The 24700-nt window shown below is 41.4% G+C and overlaps 1 protein-coding gene across 1 annotated transcript in view; it reads left to right on the top strand.

Moving 5' to 3' along the window:
* The first annotated feature begins 421 nt into the window (after positions 1-421).
* The window catches only part of LOC102468349 (BDNF/NT-3 growth factors receptor), a 217040-nt gene continuing 192761 nt past the window's right edge, over positions 422-24700 (top strand). The window contains exon 1 of the mRNA XM_014591523.2: positions 422-536. Within this exon, the coding sequence (XP_014447009.1) occupies positions 422-536 (115 nt within the window). The remainder of the gene's footprint in view (positions 537-24700) is intronic.

The following is a 24700-nucleotide window of genomic DNA, read 5'->3' as shown; positions in this document are numbered from 1 at the left end:
TATGAGAAAGTTCCATAAGATCTCAATTTCTTGTACAATGCTTAGCATATAGTAGTTGTTCGTGAAATGTTTGGGGAGTGGGTAGAAATGAGAATAAAACCTGGAGGCTTCCAATTCTTGTTCCTTCAGTCTCTTTTCACTGAAATATTTCCCCATCAGGGTCTCAGTCAGTCTTGAGTCTCCTGTGAAGATACTCATCCTGGGGCCACTCATCCTCCCTAAGCAGCCAGAGGAGTATGGTTTGCTTCACTTGGTCAATGCCAGATATAGATGGAGTTAGGAAGTGCTGGTTATGTGCCGGCCTTTTGGTACATTGGGCGGAGGGTTCATTTTTCTTATGTGGAGCTGCTTTTAGAGTCTCTAGCAGAGGCAGATCACGCCAGGCTCCAACGTGCTTGTGGGTTTTCTCGCTTTGCTGCCCATGAGTTATGCCCCCGCCTTCTCCCTAATCCCTGCAAACAGGCGGTGCACAAGGAGGCTGCCAGAATGCCAGGTGTGTCTGCAAAACGCAGACAACTTGCTGCTCTTGATCGAAGGTATGGATGAAGGACTTTGGGAAGGTCTGAAGCTACGGGGTTTTGGCTTTCTTGGTTACTTTTCCTCAAGATCTACTTTCAGAAATATGCTGTTATTTAATGGTCCATTTTCCCACCAGTATTTCTCCCTACTTCTCTGCATCCTTCTCTTCCTCCCTCCTTTTATTCTAAAGATTTTAGAAAGAAAATAAGATCTCTTTCTTGAGCTTTATTTTTGCTTACTAAAAACAGCTCATTTTTACTAAATTTGGTCCTTTATGGAAAACCTTTCCTCTATTCAGCTTTGGACACGTTCTCATGTGGACATTCTCTTGACTGTGTAATTTCCAACTTCTACAAACTCTCACAACCCCCTCTTTCCAATCCTGTTTCCAGCTTACCCCCCACTACCCTGATGCCAGTCTTTCCACCTTCCCAGACTGCTAACATTAACTTTACTTTCTCTTCGCTTTGTTTCTTTTCTTTTCTTTTCTTTTCTCCCTTTCCTTTGCTTTCCTTTGCTTTCCTTTCCTTTCCTTTCCCTTCCCTTCCCTTCCCTTCCCTTCCCTTCCCTTCCCTTCCCTTCCCTTCCCTTTCTTTTCCTTTTTCTCTTCTCTTCCTTCCTTTTCTTTCTCTTTTCCTCCCCTCCCCTCCTCTTCCCTTCCTCCCTTCCCACCTCTTCCTTTCCCTTCCTGTCTTCTTTCTAATTCTTTCTCACCTCCTCTTGACCTCACTTCACCCGCCTTTGATTCCATGGTCACTAGTTATAATGGCTCCCTTAGAGAAAAATCAAAGCTGTAAGAAGAAAACACCGAAGAGCTACGCACTGCTTGTCCCACTACCAGTGTGTTGCCATGACTCTGCCTTCCCTCTTTTATTTATTTATTTTTATTGACATATAATAATTGTACTTGTCATGGGGTACCTTGTGATTTTTCAGGACAAGACTATAATGTGTAATGATCAAAGAAGAGTAATTAGCACATTCATTACCTCATCCATTTGTCTTTACTTTGTCTTAGGAACATTCAAAATCCTCTTTTTTCGTTACTCTGAGATGTGTAGTAGATTGTCATTAACTAGAGTTACCTTACTGTACTTTATATAACAGGAGAACTTGTCCTTCTTATCCATCAGTAATTTTGTTTTCATTTAAAAAAAGGTAATCCGTTGGGACCAGCAGTTAGTGTAATGGCTATGTTGCTGGACTCCCATGTAGTAGACTGCGATTTGAGTCCCGGACCCGGTAGGCTTAAACTCACACCGGGCGCATGTGCATGCGTGCCCAAGATCCCAAGAGGAGAATGGAGGAGAAGGGATTGCGACGTGGCCATCCCCCCTGGGGGGTGATTTCTCTCTTTCTATCTGTCTTTCGGGGGAGCGCAGGTGTCCTATAGCAAAAACCTCTCCAAAAAAAAAAAAAAAGTAATCCTGGGGACCAGCTGTCAGTGTAATCATTATGTTGTTGAACTATGGTGTAGTCGACTGCAGTTTGAGTGCTGGAACCGGTGGCTTAAACTCACACCAGGCGTGTGTGCGTGCATGCCCAAGATCCCCAGAGGAGAATGGAGGAGAAGGGACTGCAGCGTGGCCATCCCTCCTGGGGATGATTTCTCACTTTCTGTCTCTGTCTTTCTGGTGAGCGCACGTGCCCAATAGCAAAAAACCCTGAAAAAAAAAAAAAAAGGGAATCCTGTCATTTGAGGTAACACGGGTGAGCCTGGAGGACATTATATTAAATGAAATAACCCAGGCCAGAAACAGAAATTCCCACTCATATGTGGAAGCTAAAAAGGATGGCCTCAGAGCAGTAAAAAGGAGGATTCCATTCTCCTTGAGGTGCTACTTCCCCTCACCACATCCCTGTCTCTGTTCACTGGACTCTTGCCTCCTCTCTGGTGAAGAACATAGTCTGGCTGTCAGCCTCTCTTCCCTGCCACAGCACAGTTCCTTCAGAACTGGATGGTTTCCACTGGCTTGTGAATAGGTCCTCTGAAAAAAGGAGCTCCCTTGGACATCTCCCCCTCCCCTCCCCCTTCTTAGCGCTCTTTCCCCTTTCCTTCCTACAGCAATGTCTTAGAAAGGGTAGTTCTTTCTCTTCCTGACTTCTATCTTTCCCCTTTATCTGCAGTTCATCAAATCAGGTGTTTACTCCAAATGCTGCAATGTTCTTATCAACCACACTGCTAAGTCCCATGGCCACTATTGGGTCTTATCCCACCTATCCCAGCACAGCTTCCTGTTTCTTCCCTAGATACTTTCTTCATGTGACTCCAGGCAGCTCTATCCTCTCTCTTTCTCCCTCTTCAGTGGTGGCTTCTCATGTCCCAGTTGTCACTGTGGCTGAGCCCCAGAGCTCAGAGTATGAGTCCCTGTTCTTTCTAGCTGTGCCTTCTCTGCAGGGAATTTTATCTAGTCTAAGGCTTTGAATCCATCTCCTTGCAAGCTTTGCCTATATCTGGTCTCCAGTGAAGACCTCACTTCTGAACTCCAGACCTGTGTGCCAGCTGTCTGCTCAGCAGCTCCACTTAGATGGCAGGTGGCCGTCCTACCTTTGGCATAACCAAAACTGAGCCCTGAGCTCTTCTATAAGCAAAGACGCTAACCCATCTCAATAAATGGACTCTTAGGCCAAAACTCAAGAGTCTTCAAGACCCGTCTTCAGTCCCCCCTCTAGCCCAATCCTCTATCAGTTCTATCTTCAAACTCTGTCTAGAATCTTCTTTGCTTATCTTCATAGCCACAAATGTGGTCTAAGCTTCCCTAACTTCTTGCCTAGATTCTGTAGTCACTCTGGCTAAAACCTTCCCTGAATGTATTCGGTCGCTGCAGTTCCCCCTCCTGGAATGTTCTCCTCCTCTTCTTCAGGTCTTTGTTCAAATACCACCCTATCTGGGAAGACTTCCCTCAGATTGCAGTCTTTCTGCCTACTTGACTTTTCTGTCCCTCTTCCCTGACTTACTTGGCTTTAAAGCATTTTTCATTCTCAGGTATACTACAGATTTCCTTTGTTGTTATTAATTATCTGTGTCCTCCTACAAAATGAAAGCTGCATCAATGGCAGAAATTTTTGCCCAGTGTTTCACTTAAAACATTTTATTGTAATAACTATTGGTTGAATAAATTAATGAAAGAATGAGTGTCTCAGGTTGAATCTGAGGCACAGCAAGGCCCAGGGCTGTGTGATAGAAGCATCCCGCTGAAAATGAAAATATGAGTGGCCCAGATAGTTCTATATGTGCAGGTACATTCCATCCAATAGACAAAACATTGAAGCACCATGCAGAATTGTCTATCCCTTCTCCTGAAATCTGATAAGACCACCTCATGGATGACTCTGAAATCCTTCCTAATCTCTTTTCACTCCCAGTTGATCTTGTATGCAATTGTAACTCCATCTCAGCGAAAGACGATGGATGACTCTGAAGTCCTTCCTAATCTCTTGTTTTCACTCCCAGTTGATCTTGTGTGCAATTGTAACTCCATCTCAGTGAAATACAGACTGATCTTGGTCTGGATGGTGGGTATACTGTGGAATGGAACTCTGTTCTGGGCAGAGGCCTTTGATCTCTTCAACATCAGTAGCCTCTTAACCCACCACCTTCTGATACAAGTCTTGCCTTTCTGCAAATCACTCTCCCCATGATTTCCAAGGTTATCTTCATAAAACACATGCTTTCATTATCAGTAGGTAAGCACTATTTTTAAGACCTCATGTGAGAATGCCATTCTAGTTCTGGATGACCCCACAATATCGGCTCTCAGCCCAAAGGAAGACTCTTGGCTGAAGTTACTAACCCTTGAAAATTGTTGCAGTGTTAACCTCCATGCAGACTCCCAGCATATAAACACTGGTTCTTCCTCTCTTTTGTTATTTACTGTTTCCCTGGTCACACTGTGGCTTAACAAGTGGTGACCTACATGCCCACAGGAGTCTTCCCTCTCCTTGGCCCCCTGATTTCAATGAAGACTGGGCCTTTTCTCCATATGACCATTGGAGCCTTATTTCACCCACAGTCTGGCAACACTACTTGGCAGCATCAATCCCTGAACCCTTGGTTCTTTAGGCTGAATTTACAGAGAACTAGGCCGTGGTGTAATTTTGGAGAACAGCTGAGTGGCTGTGTTCTTTTTTTTTTGGAGAGGTTTTTGCTATAGGGTGCATGCACTCGCCAGAGAGACAGAGAGAGACATAGAGACAGAAAGCAAGAAATCACCCCCCAGGGGGGATGGTCATGCCGCAATCCCTTCTCCTCTCGGGATCTTGGGCACCCACGCACACGCGCCTGGCGTGAGTTTTAAGCCACCGGGTCCAGGACGCAAACCGTGGTCGACTACGTGGGAGTCCAGCAACATAGCCATTACACTAACTGCTGGTTCCCAGTGGCTGTGTTCTTGACCCACTGCTAGAACTAATAACCTATGAGATCATTGGCTGTAAACCCAGTTTTCCAGAAGTTTATAAGATGATGAGTTATCTGTCTGGTGAAAGAAATGAGAGAGGATATATACCTGGAAGACTTCTTCATCTGTTCCCATGATATTGGCTTTCTCAGTAACTCTGGGCATCTAGGAGCAAGAATTATCTATTTACTTTGCTTCATTTACTGTCCGTATGACCAAAGGTCATTGAATTCTTCTCCATCTTGGATCCTTCCTGCAAACATTTTTATATCTCTGCATATTTTTTATAATATGTACTTTCTGTGAACTTATTGAAGACCCTGTGTATTGTACACAGTAATTTTTAAAGCTCAACATTTTTAATTGACGGATTAGCTCCTGGGTCTATAAGAGATGAGCAGATATCAGGCTGACCCTGTTGCACAGTGGTTAGGTGCTATGCACAGGAAACCAGATCCCATGTGGCCAAACAAGAGCTGAGTCCTGACCTCCTTGCCTTGATAAACACCCTTGGTGTGTGCGCATGTGTCCAGGATCCTGACAGGATGGAGAATGGTTGGAGGAAAAGGGAATTACAGCATGACTAGACCCAGTGGGTGTTCACTGTCTCGTCTGTGTGCACACAGGCATTAAACAAACAGACAAGATGAACAATTTTAAACAGTTGTTTAGCTTTTTGCCACAGGGTGCATGCATTCACCAGAGAGAGATAAAGTGAGAAGTCACCATTCTTCAGCGGGGATGGCCACACCAGAATCCCTTCTCCTTCATTTTCCTCTCGGGATTCTATCAAGCCACCACCAGATCTGGGACCTGAACTGTAGTCTGTCATGTAAGAGTCCAACATTTTAACCACCATGCCACCTGCTGGCCCCAAGAAAGATGAGTGCAGGTTCCCAGGAAGCCTTGAGATGTAAATAAGATGTAATAACTATGTTACTGTATGCTGTGGTTTGTGTCCCCCCAAGCCTCTTGTTTCAAAATTTGATGGGCCATTGTAGAGTGCAACCAAATGAATGACCACCAAAGGCAAATTAAGGTTAAAAGGAGTCTTTATTACAGCCTGAGGCTCGGGCCGAGTCAGAACTGCAGCCCCAGCCAGCCGAAGTTTGAGTAGTCTTTTTATAGGGGGTCAGTTACCAGGGGTTTCTATGCAAGCAGTTACAGAAGCTGAATAAAGCAGGTTAATTATTTTAGAGGGGAGCGGGGTTTCCATGCAAACAGTTACATTGCTAAACAAAAGGATTTTTGGTCTAGTTAGCAAGACAGTAGCAGGTACAGGATCTCATCCCAGACGAGGTTTTCTGTATGGCTAGCACAAGCTATTTTCTCATGGAAAGAGCAAGCAGGTTTTCAGAAGCAGACATTAGGGTAAGGGAACAAAATGGACAAACAGTTGTTCATGTGCAAGATCTAATATGTGGCCTTCCACAGTAACTGCGTTGAGAGGATGGACACTTAATACAACTACAGTGTTGAAAGATGGGGCCTCTGGGAGGTGATTGGGATTGGATGAGGTCATCAGGGTAGGGCCCCCATGATTGACTTCTGATAGTTTTATAAGAAGAGCAGACAGATACATAAGCTCTACTCTAGCTCCGTCTCACCATGTGAGGTTCTGTGCCATCTCAGGACTACACAGTCTCCAGCCCCACCATCAGAAAGACCCTCACCAAATGCAGCCCCTTGACCTCAGACCTCCAAAACCATGAGCTAAATGACCCTCTGTTCTTAATAAATCATCCAGACTCAGGTTCTAGTTAGTAAGCACCAAAGAATGGATTAAAACACTGCCCTTCTCTCTGTAGGGAATCCCCTAAACGCAGGATTTCATCAACTCTCAGGAAGTTCCCTGAGTGGCAAGCCTTTCCTGCCCTTTTCCTTCACCTCTAGATGGCTGCTACTGCCCTTCATGCCCCAGGACCCGGCTTTAGGTTGACCAACTGCTCAGTCAAATAGCACTTGTCTTAATGGCTCTGATGTTTCCATGTGTTTTATTTATTTGGGATGGTTGTGTTTTCCCCAGACATGTCTGAAGACAAGAGCTAGAGCTCAGACATGTAGCTCTCCAATGGTGGGCCATCTGTAGCTAAGCCGTGCCCTGAGTTGAAAGACTCCAAGTTGTGACATCAGAGGGGATGTAATGCAATGCCTCAGCCCTCTTGCAGCCAGCCAATTGCAAGGGTCAGAGACTTTTTACCATGCACTTCTAGAAACCTTTGAAAAACTAGGGACTTTTCAAGGAGTTTATAATCCTGCTGGAGACATACATAAGCTGAACAGATCATTATGACCATTGTATCAGCTATATAGTAGTTATAGTTGAGATCTGCAAACAGTTTCATGTAAACAGATAGGAGAAACATTTAGCCCCATCTGATATGGTCAGGAGAAGAATCCTGAAAGAGGTGACCTTTGAGGAATAAAGGAATAAGAAATAATCAAACCTAGGAAAAGGGTAGGTATTGGCAGGACACAAAGTCAGGACAGCACAATATGAGCACTGAGTTGCCAATTGCTACTGCAATTGCCAGAACAGAAGATGAACGGCTGGAAGAGAAAGGAGAGGCTGAGAGCTCAATTAGTTTTATTTGTTTATTTATTTATTTATTTATTTATTTTTGGAGAGGTTTTTGCTATAGGGTGCATGCGTTTGCCAGAAAGACAGAGAGACAGAGAGACAGAAAGTGAGAAATCTCCCCCCAGGGGGGATGCCCATGCAGCAATCCCTTCTCCTCCATTCTCCTCTCAGGATCTTGGGCACACACACACACACATGCCCGGTGTGAGTTTAAGCCACCGGGTTTGGGACTCAAACTGTGGTTAACTACATGGGAGTCCAGCAACATAGTCATTATGCCATCTGCTGGCCCCAGGAGTTTGATTTCTAAGGCAGTAATGTGGAGCCATGGACCCATTTTAAGTAAGGGAGAACAGGAAGAAGAGGATCCAGTGGCATTTTAGAAAGTTCTTGCTGCTTTTTAGAAAATTGACTGGGGGAGGGGAAGTGGGGGGCAGGACTCTGGAGTAGACCATAGTGGCAGCTGCAGGAGAGCTGGAGTGTCCTGGGCCAGAGCAACGGCTACACCTGGGAGCCAGCACTAGCCCAGCTGTGGATCCACTGGAATACAGTAATGGGCTCTGTGTGTATAAAAGTATCATAAACTCCTCCCACATTAAGAGTAGGTCAGAGAACTTTTAGAAAGGAGGGTGAAATGAGAAAAGGGGCAAATAACTTCCTAGTTCTTTTCGCATTATATTTCCTGATGTTTCTGGGGAACTTGCTTAAATCCTTACTCTTTTCATGCCTTTTTTGCTGTAACTTGCACATGTGAAAGAGAACTGAGAAACACAGCTTCTATTATAAAGTGTTACAGAATGCTAAGGGATATGCTGTTATATATTTCTTTCCATTAGCAAAAGGGAAGTATCCCCCAAAATGACATTTATAATCTGGGGTGGGGGGCTGAAGAAGCCCAAAGAGGAATAGTAATTACTAACAGAGAAAGGGATGTCTCATTTCATACAAGTCCCAGCTTAATTGCTAGACTTTAATCTCACTAAATTCCAAGTCTGGGAATGCTTAATTATGTAGAAACAAGCTTCTAAGTTGGAGAATTCTTGGTTAGCAATGATTTTGTTGGTTGGGTTAACAATTAACAATTAACCCTGACATGAACATTTATTTATTTATTATTTTCTTTTTTAATTTTCAGAGGGCATATACAATCACCAGAGAGAGGGAGAGGGAAAGGAAGGAGAGAGAGAACGCCCTCGGCGAGGCATGGTCACACAAAAAGGCTTTTCTTCCATTCTCCCTTTCTGTTAGAGTTTTAGGCACATTTATACACACACTCAGAATGTTTTCAAGCTATTGGAACTGAAATTTGAATTGCAGTCAGCCATGTGGGATCCGGCTCCCAAAACACAGGGCTTAACTTCTGTGCTACAGGGCTAGCCCATGAACCCTTACTCTTTGAAAGCACATTTTCTCATATGATTACAATTCTGAAAATGATCTGAGAAATTGGCCCTCATGGCCAGATCTTGCATCTTCCTCTCCAGCTGATTGATAGAACCTAGTTTTCCGAGTAAAGGCTATATTTCTAAATCATTTAAAAGGGAACAAGTGAAAATTTCATTTTAAGCTGAAGACTTCTTTTTTCTTTTACAGTCAGTTCATTCTTCATGATTTTTTATTTTCCCCACCCGCATCTTTCACTTTAGTGCTTTAAGGAAGGAATGTTTTATTGCCAAAGTCTTCACAACATGGAGGCCTACAAGCAGTTATAAAGATTGGGCTTAGATGATATATATTAAAAATGATAAATCATTTTCCAGTCTTCCATAACATTTTATTTTCTCTGGATCCTTACCTCCTTCTGACTCATGGACCTAGGCTGATTAATGCCCCATCTCCTCTGTTACACTTTAATTCAGGGCCTGTGTTTCATTTGTCTGCCAATAGTGATAGCCAATAAATTAATCATGCACCACACAAGCTTTGCCATACAGATTGCTGCCAGCGTGAAACTGCCCATCAAAAAGCAGGCGATTCCGAGCCTCCATTTATCTAGCACCCTCAAGACTCACATAGTTCTCAGCAATTGGAGCTGCAAATGCTCATTTCTTCATAGGCATGGGCTGGGAAAATGAGAGAAGGCTAATTAATGCATTCAAGGGATCCTACTGAATCAGCAAGCTCCTTAAAGGCACAACAGACACAAACAGGCAGCTGCAGCTCCTTGGGATTCAAAACAACAACAAAAGAGCTAGTTAAATATTTGAATAGCTAAAGTATATGTCTATTCATTCCCATGGAAATTGCTAAAATAGGCTGTCCTCCCATCTCCAGAGGAGTCAAAGTCATTGAAATCCTACAGCCTTTCATCCTGTCAAACACGCCTTTGAAGAACAGGACATTTACATCTCCATAACAGGCCAATTCAACATTAGTGGTAATAAAACTTGGGTGCATGAAAGGACTCAGGGAATATGCTACCCATTCACTCTGGCCTCTGGGGATACAGAAGTAACTTTTGAAATTGAGGCTACTATTGCCCCATCCTTTTGTTGGTTTGGCATCTTATAGTTGCAAATAGTTTAAAAAGTAATGAAAATTATCATTCCACATAAATATACAAAGATTCAATTCTAAGTTTTAGATGTGGCTTGACCCAAGGTTCAAACACCATGACCAAGACCCATCCTTTGGCTCTCTTCCATTGGGTTGGTACAACTTGGAGACAAACTTTTCTCTTGCGGTTATAGAAAAGATGACTTCCATCCATTCCTGATGTTACATCCTCCAGATGCTCGTCCAGCATTAAAGAAAACATTGCTTACGTCAACCTTTGTAGACAAATCCTAAGCTTCATTTTGATAGTGGCCGTTCTTGAACCAACCACTGTGGGCAGAGAATGTAATTGGCTGCCTAAAAGTGGGGTGGATAGCCAGATGAAAATCATTATGGCTTGAGGAGGAAGTAGATATAGAGTGGCAATCTATATGGCAACAATAATAACAACAAAAGACAAATAAACAAACTATTTTGTTCAGGCTGCCATAGCAAAATACCACAGGATGGCTTAAACAGCAGACATTTTTTTCTCCCAACTACAAGGTGCTGGGCAATTTGGCCCCTGGTGAGGGCTCACTTCCTGGTTTTTGATGTCTGCCTTTTTGCTAAATCTCTCTATGGGCTTTCTTCTCTGGATCTGGGAGTGGGAAAGAAGGGGAGCATGAGAGCAAGTGCTCTGGTGTCTATTTTTATAAGAATGCCAACTCTAGTGGATTAGGGCTCCACCTTTATGACTTCATTTACCTTAATTCCTCCTTAAAGACTCTATCTCTAAATACAGTCATGAAGGAGGCTGGGCTTCAAGACATGAATTTCCTGTGTACACAATTCAGTCTATAGTACAAACAAAAATGATAATCCCCAGATATGCCTCTCTAATTAATCCTGGTTTAGGTGGGATTTTATCCTAGGAGTTCAGTAGTTTTTATGGTGCCTGAGAATAAATATGCTTAGGTGTTTCTAAAGTATACCATTAAAAAAACTCAAGTCATGTCCAATCATGTTGTACCTACAATGACCTTGAATGTAGGGACCAAAACGTTTCGTAGACATTGAAATGTAATTATAATTCAAGAATGATGAAGTTGCCAAATATGAAACCTTGTATTTTTTTGGAACTCATCTTTTGGTAGTGTTTTTAATGAAAAGTTTTGAGCCCTGCAAGAAAGCCAGTGGTCTGTGTATATAGAATTAGACATCCTGACTTTTTGAATAAGGGTGATGCAACTCAACTTAATCATTCACTTATTCTATCAGATCTCGTTCTGAGTGATCTTTGGTTATTAAAAAAAAAAATCAAGTTTTCCCTCAAATAAAGGTTTACACAGTTGGTAGACTCTACTACATTAATTCAAAGACAATTCCCTAAGAGGAGCTCTGAAAAAGTGACAGAGGCAGTATTTTTGGGATAAAAGCATGACCTTCTGTGGCGATATCTTGGAAGGTCACAATGCTTATTTTTAAGTCAAGTTATAATGAGATTTTTTTTTTTAAGTCTTGAATCACTTTACTGTTGACATGCTGCCCTTCCCAAGACTCAAACGAAAGTCAGTCACGTGAGAGTCCAGCACCTTAACTATTCTGCCATCTGTTGGCCCCATAGCCCTGCATTTTTAAATATGGGAATACTTCTAATATGATTCACCTGGAACTTCACTATTGCAGAAACAAATAACCTTTAAAACAGAAAAGATGATATTCCCCCCTGCTGCACACTCAGCACATATTAGCAGAGAGCTCTATCAATGTATATCTTAGGAACCCAAAACTTTATGATGTGGCCATCTGAATAGATCATAGTTCACTGTGGTGGGAATGAAGACATTGGAGCTCAGAACTAGCTATTAAGCCTTCTTCCCAGAAGTGGTACATTGTTTCTTCTTACTTTCATTGGCAAAATCACACAACAAGGATTGACAGTTGGAGGAGTCCAATTCACTTGCGGCCTAGGAAGGAAGGGGAGTGGTACATTATCTAACACAATCACAGACCCATGTTATACCAAATTTGACTCTTAATTGAAGAATGCAAAGGTGAAGAGTTGGAATTCTTTTATTCAATAAACATTCATTTGCTTATTCATTCAGCTTTTTAAAAAGTTGACTTAATTATTCCATGAGTGAGAGAGACAGAAAGACACATACTCAGCAATACAACATCCCTGACAGAGTTCTCAGCCAGCACGGATCATGGACACATGTGTACCTGACATACTCAGGGAGCTCTCCAGAACCTGCAACATCCCATGTGGTTCTCCATTACAGGGTGTCATATTTTGCCATTTCCCACCATCTGGACCCTCATTCAACTCTTTATAAAGCACATCAAATGAACCTGACACTGTATTCAATGCTGGAAGTACAATGGGGAGGCAACATAGACGTATTCTTTACTCATAAAGATCTTAACAGCATGTGGGTAGGTTAGAACATTTAGGTAGATTATTGGCAATCAGAATGAGGGGCCAGGTGGTGGTGGTGCAGTGGCAGTTCATCTAGACCCAGATTAGAGAGGTCCTGGTGCCGGGGTCCAGCCTCGCCGTGGGTGGGTTATCTCGACGAAGGCGGCGAAGGTGAACAGAAGACAGAGGCCTCGATGCCTTTCATGACATGCTAACTGACCCAAGCTTTGTTCTAAGGTCGGGGGGTGCACAACAGTAGCCTTGCCAACGTGTTGATCCGACCGGAAGCGGAGCTCAAAGGTCTGGGGGCTCAGACAGATCCTGGGGCCCCACCGGGTCAGACTCCTCCATCCTGGGTTCCCATCCTGGGATTTCCTTGAGAATGCTGGATGTGTGTGTGCCCATTATCTCTGTTGGCTAAGACTGGGGATAGGTTGCAGTGTGAAGACCCTATTGGGGGTGCCTCTCTCTATATATATTTCTTATGGAAGAAATAAATTAAATAAACTTAAAAAACTTCAGAGTGTGGTTAACTGTGCCAGGGAAAGAACAGACCACATTACAAATACAGAGACCAGCGTGCAACAATAATGAATTTTCCTACTGTGGTCTATCTATGCTTCATGACTCAGTTTCTACTGTCTTGTAGGCATTGCATGACCTATTTTAAAAATATTATAATCACAACTTAAGACATTTATTGAGTACTTACCATGTGTAAAGTACCCTGACGAATGGTGCTGTAACTGTTAGGAAGTTTGTAGAAAATAATTCAGCATTGAATATTACAAGGTAGATTATTTTCCTTTTAACAGAGTGTTTAAAATCTAATGAGTGCAATAGGATCGTATACATAATTAATATAGAGAAGATTGTGGTGTTTATTTAAGAGACAAACAGCTCAAATGTCTGTGGAGATATTTCTGGTTTGAATAATGAAGAAACACCTTGTGATAGAGTGACTTCTCAGATGAATTTTGTTGAATAAATGGAGTTTAATGATCAAACATGGAATTTGAGGGTTACGTTTCAGATAGAAAACACAGCAGGTGCAAGACACCGAATTTGGAAATGGCATATTGGTAGGAATGTGATTATCTTATTTTACTCTTGTTACATCTCTAGCATGTGTCACCCTGTCTTGCATCTACCGGGTGGTCAATGAATAGTTTTTGAATGAATTAATGAGTAAGTAGGAAAAATTCAAGGCATTTCTACTTAAGGAGCAAAACCAACAGACTTAACTGGAATCTGGGAGATTTAAGGCAAGTCATAGGTGATAAACCTGAAGTCGAGTATGGGGCCAGGTCAAGCTCTGAATGTCATTGAGAATTTAGGACTTTATTATTTTCTTACCTCTATTTTTTTTTTTTTTTGTAGAGATATATGTGCTATTAGGGCACGTGCACTTGCCAGACAGACAGAGAGACAGAAAGCGAGAAATCACCCCCAGGGAGGATGGCCACGCCACAATCCCTTCTCCTCCATTCTCCTCTTGGGATCTTGGGCATGCACACACACGCACCCAGTGTGAGTTTAAGCCACCAGGTCCGGGACTCGAACTGTGGTCGACTACGTGGGAGTCCAGCAACAGAGCCATTACGCTAACTGCTGGTCCCTTACCTCTATTTTTATATACCAGAGCATTTATAAAAGATTCACAGACTCTTTAGCTCACATGACCCTACAGCCTCATCAGGGGAGGAGTCAACAGCCTCATCAGGGGAGGAGTCAGTAATTACTGCCATTCGACCAAGAGGGACTCAGAGACAGTCTAAAGAATTGTGCAGTGTCTCTTGGGAAATGATGACTCTAAGTCTTAATAAACTAAAGTCTTGAAGTTCAAAGCCAGCTCCTGTTGCTTGGTACTGCATTTCTTCTCTGTTCTGAGGGAAGAAAATTACTTTTTGGTGTTTAAGACCAACAAAAATGACTCTATCAGAGCTCTTTTTTGAGACGCTGGAGATAAACCAAGAGAGAAAAGACTGAGATTCGGGTCAGTAGTGATGAGAACACTGGACTAACATGAGACATTACACTCTCATAGTGACCATAACTGTAGGCAGGATAAAGTTTCCTTTTCAGCATGGATAATGCCAGGCTCATGTGCGTGTGTGCCAAGATCCTGAGAGGAGAAAGGAGGAGGGGCATTTATGGTGTGGCCATCTCCACTGGGGGGTGATTTCTTGATTTCTGTCTCTCTGTCTCTTTCTGTGTCTCCGGGGAGTGCACACACCCTAGAGCAAAAGTCTCTCTAAAAAATAAAAAGTATATATTTTAAGATAAAACTCCACTCCCACTTGCCTAAGACCTAAGTCAGCATTTTTTCAGTCTCATACTATTACCATTTGGGGCCTTCACTTGTTTGTTGTAGGGGGCTGTTTTGGGCATCATTGACTGTTTAGCAGCACCCCTGGCCTCTGGCCATCAGATGCTGGTACACACTCTCCACTCCACCTCACCATTGTGACAGCCCAGAATGTACAAAGATATCACCCACTTCCCCTCAGAGGCAAAATCCCCCCTATGTGAGACCCACTGACTTAGGCAATCAATTTTGATTAGTTTCCAGAAAAGCAGTGGACCTTAAAGAGCACATGGGGCATGTAGTGGGCAAACACTCAGGGAGAATGCAATTTCATTGTGTGCCATTTGGGTTTCTTCCACTGATGGGACGTCTCTACTGCCAGTGAGGCCAAGTGGGACAGCCCACAGTTAACTCGTTTGACTAGCATTGCATTTTCAATCATGAGTTTTAGTTTTGCTCTATTTATGGTCATTTTAGTCAATTATTTTCATTCAGCACCCAGCTTTTTCAGTGTATATAATCCTCTTATATCCTATTCCATTATGAAAGGTTCTTAATAGAAAAGCATGGTAATAAAATTGAATAGGTTGTGTCAGCCCCACTTATGTCCTGACCTTGCCTGGATTCAAGAGTGTGGAGGGTGGGCTGAGGGAAGGGAAGGGAGACAATGGGCCACTGAAAACAAAGAATGAGGTGCCAAAGCCTGACATGAAGCAGGTCACCCTTTTCCAAGATTGGTGGGAAGAATTTAAATACAGCTGAGGAACCAGCAGAGTTGAAATGGAAAATATTTTGTCATGAGAATCAAGGCCAGAAGCACTACCATCTTCCTCCTCCCTCCAAAATTCCATAATGCAACCAGCAGAAGTTTCCTATGTGGTGCTTTGCATTAGTTGCAGCAAATGTTGGTCTAGAGAAACTAAAAGACAAAAAATGGCATGTTTTATATATATGAATATAATAACGTAAGCATAAACATGAATGTAACTATAAATACGTAGCAGATATTACAAAATCATTTCCAAATATATTAAACATGGTAACAAAACTTGTGCAAGGAAGAGCAGAGAGCATAGCCTTTTTTCATTTTAGACTCACTTGGTGACATGGGTGCAATGGACAGGTCTGAGCAAGTCAGCCAAGCAATGAGTCATTGTTTAGGTTTTCCATGGAAACAAAGCTCATGGGAATTTGACAACGTGTTTGCCAGACTCTGTGGGCTTGTCACTGTCAGTGAGGGCCACTCATATCACTTCCAAGATGATTCCCTGAGAATCAACCAGTTTCCTTCTTAAAGACTTGCTCTGAGTGATAACTAGCAGTATTTTGCAGAAAGTGGGAAGTTTGGGGTATGTCTCAGTCAGTGAGTGATTTATCTAATGTGAAGACAGCGTTAACAGGGAAATTTCGTGTATGTACAAGCAGATATCAACCTGCTTTCCCCTGAAGGAGGCTTGTGACAGCTGAGAAAATGTGGAGCATTTTGAGCTCCTGTGGAGGTGGCAACAGTAGAAAAGCAAAGTACTGATATGACCCTCTCATGTCTGTCGGCTCTTATTACTGAGTAGAGGTTACCCTGCCTTTTTCAGAGTTCCAACTTGGAAATTGATTGTTAAGAGCTCCAGGTTTCCCTACTTATTTGTTTGTTTATTTATTTGCCATAGGGTACATGTACTCCCTGGAGAGAGATAGAGAGAGGGAAAGTTAGAAATCACCCCTCAAGGGGATGGCCACTCTACAATACCTTCTTCTCCATTCTTCTTCTGGGATTTTGGGTATGCATGCACATGCACCCGGAGTGATTTTCAAGCCGTGAGGTCCAGGATTTGAACCATGGTCAACCATGTGGGAGTCCAGAGTCTTTGACTAGATGCCACATACTGGCCTTTGACTACTTCTTTTAAAGAAAAAGGCCTTCTAAAATTTAAAATAAATATTTAAATGCTTAAATTTAAAATAAAATAAATATTTATGTAATACCAGATTGTTCATGTGTTCTCCAGAGAGAGACAGAGAAACACAGAGAGAGAGAAAAGAGTGAGGAAGGGATGGAGAAAGCACTGCCCAGTGGAGAGTGGTCACACAGCAATCCTTTCTCCTCATTTCTCTATTCTATAGGAATTTTGGGGCACTCTGTGCATATACACAGAATATTTTTCAGTCCTCTGAGTTCAGGATTCAAACCATGGTCAGCCATGTGGAATCCAGCTCCCTTAACCACTAGATTATAGGACCAGCCCACACAATAGATTTTAATGCCTAAATGCTGTATACAATTTGATCTGAATGATTAAGATGTAGGATAACTGAATTCTCTTTGAAATATTATTCCATATGTTCAAAAGAATTAAATGTTTGAAACATGGGATCAGGACATCTTGTCACATTCTAAGGAAGTCTATTCAGCTATTCTCATTTGAGGCTACTCCACTTTAAATTTATAGGAGTTAAGGCTTTCATTTTGCTGGGATTTATTTATTTATTTATTTATTTATTTATTTATTTATGATAAAATAGAAGCTGATCACTCTTCTTTTATTGAAATACCTAATCCCTAATCTCTAGTAAGTGTCCTGGCATATAGCGAGTATTCAATTAATACCATTTTTTGAAAAATTGCTTTTGCATAGCATAGACCTTTTTTTCTTAAAACGAAGATACAGTGATCCAAAAGCATCTGACTATTATTTAGCAGAAGAAAATCTAGGCCAGTCGACTGAATGTTTTTCCTTAAATTGCACATGATCTCACATTCTCAAAATACCCAGACTCAGGAAAGTTATATGAGGCCATGTGTCAATCAAGTCTCAGTTGTATGTGCTTAATGTTGAGCCCTATAGACTAGTAGAGCTTGAATAAGCTTTAGATGACATTTCTCAGTGTCTATGTTGGGTGTATAATGTGCATTTTAGCTTTTAAAAAATACTTGTTATATTCTTATATTATTATGCTTTTTTAAAAACTCCTGTTCTTATTTATTCATTTGTAAGTATTTATTGAGGATCTGATCTAGGTATTGGAGATAGTGGTGAACTACACAGATAAGATCCCTGCAGCAAATGCCATTGGTGTCCCATTCATGTCATCTCAGCTGTCAACATTCCAGTGCTTGCACACAGTGTCCTGTTGCAAGCACTCTTGGCTCTCTGCTAAGGGCTTTCTCTGAACCAGAAGCCCTGAGCCAATGACAAATGGTATTTGGAGCATGAAAGACCAAGCTTCTTCACCTTTTAGTAGAGTAATTCTGAGTATATTCTACAACATCTCCCCAAGTTCCCCAGTGATTGAACTCCAATTGTTCACAGTATAATCTATTCTTGCCTTCTTTCCTTTTCCTGATTCACTTTTTTTACTTCTATTAAGTGCTTGCTGGGATCCCTTCTTAATAAACTACCTTCACTTGAATCCTTGAGCCAGGATCCATTTCTGGGAGAGCTGGTCTAACACAGTCTCTGACTTCTTAGAGCTCAAACTCTAGCGAGGAATATAGATAATAAACAATAAATCACAGAACTGAGATCTTATATAGGCACATACAGAGAAGGATGAGATGGCAATGAGTGAAAAGAGGCTCAGAGAGACTGATTATAGTGCCGAGTTTGGAATCTGATGATATGATATTTGACTTGAAATCTGAAGGATAAGAAATCTTTAGGCACAAAATTATCTTGATAAGACATTCTGTAAGGAGGTTTAAAAAAATGTAAAATGAACAAGAATAATAAAGAGATGACAATGGCAGGAGGAGAGAAAAATTGGGTAGTTGGCCATGTCATGTAAGATCAAAAGTGATGACCAGGCAATGCCGTGGAAGATAAGAAGTGATGATTGTAAGTGTATACTACATGCAATGAGAAACTTTGAAAGGATTTTAGCAGAGGCATGCAATTATCTGATTTATACTTGAAAATTATTACTCTGGTAGTTTTGTGGGAAAGAGCTTAGGGAGAGGAAAGAAAAAGCAGGAGGGTAAGTTAGAAGGCTACTGCAGAAATTGAGGTGAGAAATGAGGGATGATTATCAACACCTAGATTGAACCATGGATGGAAAACAGAATTAAATAGACTATAAACACAGAGTACACACACATTTATCTTTGTTTCTATTATTATTTATATATATTTCGACAGCTATTAGTACTTAGGGGTGAAGAACCCTTTGAAAATCCAATAAAATCTGGGAGCTTTCTTTCCAGAAAGATGCAAATATGTTCACTCAATTTTGCAGTTATGATGGGGAGTTGAGAAGCCAAAAATCAGTTAATAAAACCTCAAATATGGATATATATTTTCTTTGTCTACATGTATTAGTTGGCATAGGCTCCTTACCATAGTAAATAATTCTCAAAGTGGATAATGGCTCAAACACAACAGTTTATTTTTTGAATATGGATGAGAGGTGGAAATAAAAAAAGGCTCAGTGTCATTGGTCCCCATTGGCCCTTAAAATAACTATGAGATGTTTTCTATTCTGTCTCTACTCACATAACAATACTGGGGTATTAATTGTTCATTGGGACAAAACTATGCTATCTTCAAGTGATAATTCCAAATTTTTCTTAGGTGTTGTTTTCTCTCCTGTCAGGCAGAAGGAGTAATCATGGGGTAGACCACATGAGATGTCTTGGTAGTGCAGGCCTGGAAGTGGGATCTATCTTTCATTGGCTAGAATTTAATCATATGGCCACAACCAACAGCAAGGGGGACAGGGAAATGTAATCTAGCTATGGGTTCAGGGATGAAAAAAGGAAAATATGAGAAGTCTTTAAAAAGTTTATGGAAAGTCTATATTGAAAACAAACAAACAAAACAAAACAAAACAAAACAAAAACCTGGGACTAGCACTTGGTGTAATGGCTATGTCGCTGGACTCCCATGTATTCGACCACATTTCGAGTCCTGGACCCAGTGGCTTAAACTCACGCTGGGTGCATGTGTGTGCATGCCCAAGATCCTGAGAGGAGAATGGAGGAGAAGGGATTGCAGTGTGGCCATCCCTCCTGGGGAGTGATTTCTTGCTTTCTGTCCCTCTGTCTTTCTGGTGAGCACACACACCCTATAGCAAAAACCTCTCAAAACAAACAAACAAAACAACTATGCATGGTAGGGCCAGCAGGTGGTGTGGTGGTTAAAGGCACTGGACTCCCACAGGACCAACTATGATTCAAGTCCTAGATGTGGTGGCTTGCTTTCTTACTTTCCCTCTATCTTCTGTTTCTCTCTTTGATCAAACTGGAGAATAATAATAAATAAAGTTAAATTTAAAAAATTCTAAAAAAAAACTATGCATGGGTTTCAATTTTTTTAACCCAATTAACTTATGCTTTAATTCTATTTTAAGTCCCTTTCTATAGATTTCACATAAGAGCTAGCAATTTCTGCCTTAATGTGTACATGTATTTTTTTTCTTGAGGCACATACACTCATTAGAGAGACAGGGCAGAGAAAGCATTCCCCCCTGGGAACATGGGAAATAGTCGATCCCTTTTTCTATACCCCTCCCTCCATTCAGTATTTGGGGCATGCATGTACATGTGCCCAGTGTTTTTTTTGTTTGTTTGTTTGTAGAAGTATTTGGTATAGGGCACAGGTGCTCGCCAGGAAGACAGAGAGATACAGAGAGACAGAAAGCGAGAAATAATCACTCCCTAGGGGGTATGGCCATGCCATAATCCCTTCTCCTTCAATCTCCTATCAGGATCTTGGGCATGCATGCACATGTGCCCGGTGTGAGTTTAAGCCACCAGGTCCGTGACTTGAACCGTGGTCGACTACATGGGAGTCCAGCGACATAGCCATTACGCCAACTTCTGATCCCATCTCAGCGTGTTGTTTAAGCCTCCAGACCCAGGACTTGAAGTTCATGGTTAGCCATACGGGGTCCAGTCTTTAACCACCAGATCATAAAGCCAACCTCATATATCACCTAGTTTTCTTTATGAATGTAACATAGGATCTGCTCACTGTTGCTTTTATGGAGAACAGTAGAAATATGAGGAGATTCCAAAAAATTAATAAACTACCTTCACTTGAATCCTTGAGCCGGGATCCATTTCTGGGAGAGCTGGTCTAACACAGTCAAACTCTAGCAAAGGATATAGATAATAAACAATAAATCACAGTACTGAGATCTTTTATTGGCACATACAGAGAAGGATGAGATGGCAATGAATGAACAGATGCTCAGAGAGAGCCTCAAAAAGTTTATGGAAACAACAGAATTAATATACGAGTGTATTTTGGTGCAAAAAATTTTGAAATTCATGAATGGTTTTTTATAATATGCATTTTCTGTGAGGTTTTGATGACCTTGTAAGTCACGTTGGATGTTAGGGGAAAGGAAAGAAATAAAGCCAAATGAAGACTGGTCAGGAGTTCACCAGTACCTTTTGTGTCATGATTTTCAGAACCAATTTAACTTAAAACAATCCCTCTTTCTAGGCTATGGAGATGGAGCTTTCTTTTATAAAGGTGGTGTCCTTAAGTAAAAGATTAAGATTAAATTGAAATAGAAACTTGGCCCCAAACTACTCTGTTCTGTGCCCCAAGGAACTGAAATGAATTTGAAGCAAAGTATTACTCACTCAGATTATGTGTCAGTAGGAAAGAGAGACGATTATGTTGTCAACACCACGATCCTCTGCATTCATTACTCCTCTGGAATGATCAGTCATTCTAGTTCTTTGAATTAGCTACTCAGTCCACTATGCTGAGCGTCGACTCCGGACCCAGCTCTGGTCCACACGCTCTCTGCAGCCAAGCAGTCTGGCGACTCCTCTCTCAAGGGTCCTGTAGGGAGTGAGTGTGGTCATGTGAAGTTGGAGATGAAGTACATTTTGGCTTCTGCGTCCTATGTTCCCATTTTTTCCCATCTCAGTGCTAGAGACACTTTTCTTGGGGGTGGAGGGTGGTGAGTCTTACCTTAAAATATAAATTACACTTGAGAACACACCACATTTTTAATTTCTTCAGAGTTCAAAAGGAGGAAAGGTGTTTTTTTTTTTTCTCTTAACATGCTAAAATAATTTTTAGGAAACTTAAAAAAAAAAAATTCCGGAAACTGCATTCTCTTGAAATCAGAGGCTTTCTAAGCATCACGGTTAGTTTTTGTGCTATTCAGAACATGCAGGAGAGATCGACTTTCTTCCATGATGCCTGTTTCTGGCTCCTTCCTCTGAGTCTTTCACTTGCCTCATCAATATTCCTTTTCAACCCCCTGAATTTTAGCTGTTTCCTTACGGAGACTTTTACTTATTTATTTTTGCTATTTATTTTATTTAGGTTCAAATTCCATCTTGAAGTTGTCAGTGTGTTAACGTGCTACATTTTTTTTTTTTTTTACATTCCTTCTCTCTGGTCAGAGAAAACATTGCGCATTCTTCAAAATGAAATGAATTTAATTGGTTAATTTCATAATTTAGAGTCTTTGTTGGTCTAGATTCCAAAAAGAGGGGGATTCTTTAGGCTCTTTACAGCTACATTTGCCTCTGAAGGAGCCCTTTATTTTGTCGCAAATAAAGTGTCTCTTATTAAAGAGAAAATAAAAGGTTTGGCAGAACTCTACTCCCAGGGGGTGAAACATCACAGGAAATTGAGAAATTGTTTCTTTTTGGCCTTGTGGGAAAAATTGGCTGGTGAAATTTAGTATTAAGGTTGTAGGACTACTGCTGAAGTCCATCAGAAGAGAGCTGTTGAATGACTGACAACGTCCAGGGGAAAGGTACATGTTTGACATTTCTACAGTGTATTTGATCCCTTGAATTTCTCAAGTACTCCTCAGTATGGTTGAGATTATATTCTCTTAAATACAATGCTTGTATTACTTTTAAAGAGAACTGTGAGATATTTTAGCAGTTTAGGATTCATTTTGTCAAAAGTTGACCTCAGGGACCAGGTGGTGGCACAATGGTAATGCAACTGGACCCACATGGAAAAGATCCTGGGTTCATATCCCGGGACTTTCCTAATTCCCTGAACATATTGGCCTTGCATGATCTGAGCAACTGATCCTGAAGGTAGATGGCAGTGTGAAGACACTGTTAGGGTGCCTGAATCTCTCTCTCTCCCCAAATAAAAATAAATAAATAAATAAATTGTTTTCCCTAAGTAAGTTCCTTATGAACTCTATGGCAGCGTCACCATATACCTTATTGTTCAAGCTTGAAACCATCATCTTTCTCTGCCCATATGCCCCTCAACTTGCAATAAATTACCAAGTCCTGTTGGTTTCCCTAAGTATCTCTAACAATGACCTCCATTCCTTCATGTTCTCCTTCCTCAACATCCAGTTCAGGCCATAGTCTTTTTATGCCTTCATTTCTTTCAAAACCTCCTTAAGCACTCTTTCTCTGTTTTTCTCTACTATAATCCCAATTCCACATTATAGCCAAAATGTTTTTTCTAAAATGAACCTTGATCATGTTACTTCCAGGCCTGAGATTGTTTTTAGGACCTAAACTTTCACTATAAAATTCAAAGTCTTGATTTGGCCCTTGTTTGCGTTCCTCATTCCCTCCCCCCCCTTTTAGCTGTGTCAGCCCTTGACACTCAGCCCTTCCCACTTTAGTCACAATTGGACTATTCATTATGAGCATCCCTCCCTCTGCTCCTTGTCATTCTTGTCTAATTCTTTTCTTAATTTATTTTATAAGAGAGAGAGGAAGACAAAGAGAGAGAGAACAAGAGACAGCAATCCTCAACAGGGTCTTGCCACCCCATGATCCTCTCCCAGCCTTCCAGCCAACAGGATCTGAGTGCACATGGACATTTTCAGCATATTCGGGTTGACCCTGGATTTGAACCTTGGGCATTCCATGTGTCCAGATCCAGCATTGTTGAGTCCTGTCTCATTACTTACTCAATTCTAATCTGTTCTTTAGAAGTCAGAGAACTCTTTCTTCAGCCCAATTCCACTCTACATTTGGATAGATGCCCCTCTTCTGGGTTCCCATATACTTTGGCATATTTCTGAGATGGCTTATCCTCCCCTGAAAGCTCCTTGAGGGGAGGCCCAGTGGTTCATTTCTCTCCACATTCTCTGCTCTGCCTGTTGAATAAATAAATGAGGATGAATAAATATTTATATGTTTGCAAAATCAAATTCTGATTATAACGTTGAAGAATTTGGTTAATTTTGGCTATTTTAGAGCATCGGAAATTCAACTAAGAAAGAATGGAAAAACCTGAATTTGGCATCGAAGGCTGAGTCACTGCTCAGTTACTACAAGCTGAGGCATGACCTTTGCTAAGTCTACAGCTTCTCTGAGTCTTAGTTCCTCATCAAAAAATGCAAGACAATTTATTATCCAAGCAAACTTTGGCTGAAGACCAAAAGAGAAGTGTCTGGGGTGGGTGGAGGCAGTTGGTGAATGCAATGACTGAACCAGTGAGAGGAATTCTTAATGTTTTCATGCAGTTCTCCTTATTGCACCGGGCCAAGCACCAACCTGGAAGTGGCTGGATGTGAATGGTTTGATGGGACACAGATGGGAGGAGAATCCTTGGCAGGTCTCTGCTCAGTTAAGTGGGGCCACACCAAGAGCAGGGTGGAAGTAGGAAGTGGTTCGCCCTTAACTTTCCCACCGGGTGGAATTCAGAGATACACTCCTCTCTTTTCATTCATTGTGGGTGAAAGCGAGTCCTGATAAATTGCTAAAGTAGGTTGATACCCTCTGTTAAGAACCTTAACAATATTCATCCCTTTTGAAGCAGTAATTCCATTTCTAGGATTTGTTTTAAGGGAATGATTTTTGAAAAAAGGAAGGAAGCACTTCAGATGTGTAAAGATGTTCATTGAAGTGGTGTTTATTATAGTAAATGATCGAAAATAATCTGAAATGTGCCACTAGTAAGGACTGCTATGGTATGATCCTTTAGTGGGTTCATTGTAAAATGGAACCATAACTTTGAATAAATACTGAAGGGAAAAAACAGTCTTAAAAATATTCAATCCATTATTTAATTAAAACTATGTGAGTCAAGTAAATATTAAAA

The sequence above is a fragment of the Tupaia chinensis genome, unplaced genomic scaffold (genome assembly GCF_000334495.1).
Source record: "Tupaia chinensis unplaced genomic scaffold, TupChi_1.0 Scaffold000007_1, whole genome shotgun sequence".
Lineage (NCBI taxonomy): Eukaryota > Metazoa > Chordata > Mammalia > Scandentia > Tupaiidae > Tupaia > Tupaia belangeri.
This window is presented reverse-complemented; position numbering and strand designations above follow the sequence as displayed.